The sequence below is a fragment of the Branchiostoma belcheri genome, unplaced genomic scaffold (genome assembly GCF_001625305.1).
Source record: "Branchiostoma belcheri isolate BF01 breed outbred unplaced genomic scaffold, Haploidv18h27 scaffold32, whole genome shotgun sequence".
NCBI lineage: Eukaryota > Metazoa > Chordata > Leptocardii > Amphioxiformes > Branchiostomatidae > Branchiostoma > Branchiostoma belcheri.
The window spans coordinates 1,461,892-1,467,612 of NW_017803932.1; the positions used below are offsets into that span (position 1 = coordinate 1,461,892).

The following is a 5,721-nucleotide window of genomic DNA, read 5'->3' on the forward strand; positions in this document are numbered from 1 at the left end:
TGTGTGTGCGTGTGTTTGTATGTGTTTGTATGTGTGTGTGTGCGTGTGTGTGCGTTTGTATGTGTGTGTGTGTGTGTGTGTGTGTGTGTTTGTGTGTGTGTTGTGTGTGTGTGTGTGTGTGTGTGTGTGTTAATGTACAGTATCACAGCCCTGTCAGTGTCTGCGCATGTGTTTCTGTATATGTGCACATGTGTGCGTATATGTGTACCATATTACTCAAGACTAAACAGATAAATCTATTTTTAATATTTCGTATTCTCATGCTGCCCTTTTTTTTATTACCGAAGTTACAAAGCACCTATACGGCGAGTTTTGATGACGACAAGCCCCAGTTTCCAGGGACAGGTACAAAGGTCAGATTCACTGAGAAACTTGACTTTCTCCTGCCCGACGCTTCACCGGCCATTCCCGTCTACAGGGTCATCGACCGACAGGGCGAAATATTGGATCCAGCGCAGAAGCCTGAGGTACTTTTAGGACCCTTTATAGACTCAATATACCTCTTTTATATACTGTCTATATGATGCACATAATTTCTCCAGCACTTAACAATTTAGCAGTTAATTTTTACCTTACAATTCTCTTCACAGCTTCCTGAAGATGTAGTTCTAGACATCTACCGCAAGATGGTGTTGTTGAACACCCTTGACACGATCATGTTGAACGTCCAGCGACAAGGGAGAATCACGTTCTACATGACGAGTTATGGAGAGGAGGGTACACACATGGGCAGCGCTGACGTCATCTTCGGGCAGTACAGGGAAGCAGGTACGTGTAACGTTTCTAGCTTCCAATATGGCTTTAAAATAATGTGCGGCCCTAAATGCAACTCATGATCAAAGGAAACATATATTTTATACGGTTTCACTTTTAGACTGTTCATTTACTGGGCTTCTGCGCGGTAACGTTTCGAGCAAATACAGTTACATAAATGACTAAAATAATTTGACAAAAGCCATTGAACAATACCAATACCACATTGTAAGATACCATGATTGTGTAATCTAGAAATCTGCAATCTCTAAGTTGACGGTCATGTCCCTACCAGGAGTGTTCCTCTGGAGAGGTTTCACGTTAGACGACATGATGAACCAGTGTTTCAGTACGCACCAGGACGTCCACAAGGGGAGAATGGTCCCCATCAACTACGGCTCGCGCGACATCAACTTCGTCTCTATGTCCTCACCCCTGGCCACGCAAATACCACAGGGTAAATAGATAGTTACATGCTCCAACCATATCCCAATCCCCGTGCAAAAATTGAAATATGATAACACCGGTATTCTTTCTAAATTTCTTCTAGCGCCACACAAATATTTCATTTATTCTGAAAAAAATTGGAAAGTCTCAAACTATTCTATCAAGTATATGCTTGATCAGCCATATAAGATGACAAAACTACAGTGAAAAACACAACTGTTTTTTTATTTATTTCTCAACTGACAACGTTCTATTGTTTTCCCGCCCTTCAAGCTGCCGGAGCAGCCTACGCGATGAGGATGTCGGGAAGGTCCCTGTGCGTGACGTGTTACTTCGGAGATGGCGCCTCCAGTGAAGGAGACACCCATGCCGGGTTTAACTTTGCTGCTACACTCGACTGTCCTCTCCTATTCTTCTGGTAAACAACACTGTGAACGTTGTCTTAAATATCTGTGAATCGCGTCTTTAAAGTTCTTTTACAATCCATGACTTTTATGGACACCCGTCATTAACAAGTGGAATAACCTCTAATACATGTATTCTTACTAACCAGTCGCAACAACGGATATGCGATTTCTACGCCAACGTCGGAACAGTACAGGGGAGATGGAGTAGGTAATTGTTTTCATTTGTATACTTCGCTGCCTTTTCTTGTATTTAAGTACGAGGAGTCCTATGCCAAGATCAATCTCTGGTGGTGTTTTTCTGATCAGACCCTGTTCTTTACTGTCGGTTTGTTCTCTGTTTCTTTCTTTCCTTCCCTGTTTTTGTTTCGCACAACCTTTATGATTCCACCAAAACTGCTCTCATCTTCTGTTGTCAGTGTTGAACTGCAGATAAGTCTTGCAATTCAATTCAATTCCATTCATTTGATTTCACAAGGGCTTGTTTGTTCGCCATTGCTTATCCATAAAAAGTATTATACTTTCAGCATCTCGGGCCGCCGGATACGGGATCTCAGCTATCCGGGTTGACGGAAATGACGTATTTGCAGTGTACAACGTCACCAAGGCGGCCAGGGAGGTCTGCATCAAGGAGAGCAAACCTGTACTCATAGAGGCCATGACATACAGGTACTATTGTATATGCGAAAAACAGGATTTACATGCACCATCATACAATTTGGTTTATCGTTAGATAATTCTATCATTGCAATTAATCTCCTCCCGAATAGTCTTCATCTACGTCATCAGTTCCCTTTTTGAATCGATTTTTTTGATCGATCGTAGAATTGGAGACCACAGTACGAGCGATGACAGCACCACCTACCGGACGTCAGACGAAGTGCACCAGTTCAAACGGGACAGTCCGATAACCCGACTCAACAGTTACCTCGTCAAGAATGGACTGTGGGACACGGACAAGGAGACTGCCTACAGGGAAGAGGCTAAAAACAAGGTAATCATTGTTTCATGTAGGCGTGAGAACCAGAAAACTGGTGTACCATTGTTTGGCTGCCATATAGTCCATGCTTTATTTACGTCACATTTGCAAACTTTTTCGTTGCTGGCTTGACATATATATATATATACTGTACCATGATATATAACAGGCCTGTCATAAGTTGCAGAAGATATATATATACCCTAACAAACTAAAATTAAACAACTTCGACAACACACAAAAAGTAAGGGAGTTTGTTGTTGCAAATCTCATTTCAGTACCACGGACATCACCAATGAAACACAACAGCTTTTGGTATGTGTAGGGCTTTAAATCGATCCCATAACACCGCTCACTGCGTCACAACATAAACATGCACACATATGTATATATATATATGACGGGCATATGTAGCTGCTCTTTCATTGGTCGAAACACTAATTGCCATGCTACCATTGGTTGAACTGCTAATTTGATGAGCAGCCAGGATTGGTCTATAGTTGATTACATCATTCTCCAGCTGTGTTCATGACATAAACATGCTTATACATGTATACGTGTTTGACGGACAGGTGCTGGAGGCGTTTGAGCGCGCTAAGGATCGGAAGAAGCCGCCGATCTCCGCCCTGTTGACGGACGTGTACGACAGCATGCCTGCACACCTGGAGCGACAGGCGGCGCACATGAGACGTCACGTGAACAGATACAGCGAACACTACCCCGTACAGGACTTTCTTGATGAAGACAGTACCGGGCGATGACGTAAAACACTGTGTGATGTTCTTGACTCATTTTTTCTTTATTTTGACACGCATATAGTGACGTGTTACTGTCAACACATCAACCAGCCACACGTCGCCCTTTAACTACGCTCCAACTCCGTTTTTGACAGTGTGTTCTGCCACCTTAACCAAAATTACCTTCCCTGTGGTAGTCTGCACCAGCTAAGAACGCGGGGTGAAAAATAGTAAACTGTAGCCAGTTACCTTCTCAGAAAGAAAACACAGTTTTATGTCAGTTTCTTCTTGCTCCTCTCCCGTTCTAAACAAATAAGGTCAATGACCTGCAGGGCAAACCTGTACTGGTGGCAGCATAGTGGTATAGTGCAGTGCAGTACAGTGCAGTGCATCAACATAGAAGCTTCAACAATGAAATCTGTGGCTTCAGGAATGCTCAAATAATATATGCGGCGTTTAGGTAAGAATATACACAACAGTATTTTGATTTAACTACACTATATAGTGTATACATATATTAAATGATGGTCTGATGGATGCTGTCACTTCGAATTCCTGCCCTTAAGCAACAGTTGACCTGTTTTTGTGTCCTTGCGATACTGTTGTCTGTCACACGTGAGGTGCCAAGGAGAAGCGACTTGTAATGACGTGTTACATTGTCCAGCCAAGGGAAAGTTGTTTGCGGCACACTTTTTAGACATGCCATTAACATAACTTCCCCGCCTGTTAGCACAAGACACTATTTACTTTGCCATCAATTCAAGTGACAAGTAAGACTCACGTAAGTGCCTAACAGGACAATTTGTAGATTTTAGTATGTCGCATTAATCCCATCGTCCCGTTCGGTATGGAATCGGGAAAACAGGAAAAACCACATGCACGCCTTCATCGCCCAGGGTTGTAAATACCGTGGACCTAACGTAGGGCCACACAGTCGACAGGCTTCGAATGGCGAATTAATCCCTTCGGCCGTATTTCTTCGTAGTCGGGAGGTCGTCAAACTTCGCCAAGCAAAATCGTCCGAGTGTTGAGCGTAATTTTCTCTAATCTAGCCTATCAATTGGGACGGGGACAGCGACAGGCGAACATCGGCGGATTCCTGAAAATCGCTCGATAATCGAGAGAGTACCGGGTGTATTACTGTCGAAAACTGGGTCGATTTGAGCTCGCAGGTTCGTCCGTCAACCATTTTTTTCTGCTGTGTAAGAGAAACGGCCGACATGCCGGCCCTGAAGGCAGCCTATCTTCTATCTCTTCTGTTGGTGACGTTACAACAGGCCGCTTCTACAGGTAGGCATATGTTTCTTAACTTGAGTCAAAAGTTGATTGCACTAGATCCTACTACAGCAACGTGTGAATGTGACCCCAGGAGCCATGCGATTACAAACCTTCCCAGGTTTCAAGTCAACAAGAGATAGAGTCGACAGTTTTAAGATTCTGACTCATTAGAATGACGGGCGCAATGCAAATGTCTCATCAAGGATGTTCTGATAGAACGTCCTTGGTCTCATCAAGTTTAATAGAGAATGAAGGACATAGTGCAGATTGTCTCAAACTTGTAAACAGTTCAGCGTAGTTGTCTTAAAAGTCGCAGACAAACTCGTAGCGAATTGTCTCAAACACGTAGAAACTCGTGTGGCACAGCCATTTTGCTGATTTCACTGTGCGTCGATATGATGCGCACTAGACGACTCGAGACAACAATTAAGATGCGATCCGGAGATGTGAGCTTTATTCAGGACATCTCGAGGAACACAAGAATGGTGGACGAAGGGTGCGACGCACGAGGTGACCTCAAGTAGGGTCACGACCTTTAGGTCAAACTAATAACCAATATCGTGTTATAACATAACAATATAGTGACGGTGTACCAATTCGAAATTCAGTCATGAAACTAACTTCAGATGAGAAGTACTATTGTGAAGTACTTTGAAGTATTGTGAAGTATACCAGTAATGCATGTTAGACATCCAGTTTGTGGTCACATGCAGATGTCTAATTACATACACCTGGTGACAGGCCACTGAAATATACATATAGAATACAACACGGGGTATTCCGTATCGCCCGAGGTATCGGCCCGACCGCGGGTCGGATCGCCCGACGGCCGCAGGCCGGAGGGCGATCCGACTCGCGGGAGGGCCGGGACCGAGGGCGATGCGGAATACACCGTGTTGTATTTTATTTATATCATACCCACCCAAGAAAACGTGCCTTTCAATGCAAGATGAGCCAAAAGTTGGTGCCCCTGAACCCTCAAATGCAACAACATCAGTTCCAACGTACGGATTCTGTATTCGAATTTTCGAAAGGGGTGCACGCGGTTAGGACGAAACGCGTTCGAATCGTTTTATGGAAGTCATGGAAGCGTTCGATAACGGGTTCCGGACCGGGTATGATA

The 5,721-nt window shown here is 43.9% G+C and overlaps 2 protein-coding genes across 5 annotated transcripts in view; both read left to right on the forward strand.

Annotated features, from left to right (window-relative positions):
* Positions 1-3,469, forward strand: part of LOC109474884 (2-oxoisovalerate dehydrogenase subunit alpha, mitochondrial-like) — a 3,702-nt gene extending 233 nt beyond the window's left edge. The window contains exons 2-9 of the mRNA XM_019775352.1: positions 288-467; positions 591-768; positions 1,049-1,210; positions 1,474-1,618; positions 1,754-1,815; positions 2,132-2,273; positions 2,430-2,598; positions 3,156-3,469. Coding sequence (XP_019630911.1) covers positions 288-467; positions 591-768; positions 1,049-1,210; positions 1,474-1,618; positions 1,754-1,815; positions 2,132-2,273; positions 2,430-2,598; positions 3,156-3,344 — 1,227 coding nt within the window. The 3' untranslated portion in view covers positions 3,345-3,469. The remainder of the gene's footprint in view (positions 1-287; positions 468-590; positions 769-1,048; positions 1,211-1,473; positions 1,619-1,753; positions 1,816-2,131; positions 2,274-2,429; positions 2,599-3,155) is intronic.
* Positions 3,470-3,932: 463 nt separating this feature from the next.
* The window catches only part of LOC109474837 (neuronal acetylcholine receptor subunit alpha-10-like), a 14,817-nt gene continuing 13,028 nt past the window's right edge, over positions 3,933-5,721 (forward strand). For 3 of the 4 annotated variants that reach the window (XM_019775273.1, XM_019775268.1, XM_019775270.1), the window contains exon 1: positions 3,934-4,610. In XM_019775273.1, the coding sequence (XP_019630832.1) occupies positions 4,541-4,610 (70 nt within the window). In that variant the 5' untranslated portion in view covers positions 3,934-4,540. Of the gene's footprint in view, positions 4,611-5,721 lie in introns of all 4 variants that reach the window. The other variant, XM_019775269.1, reaches the window with a different exon arrangement.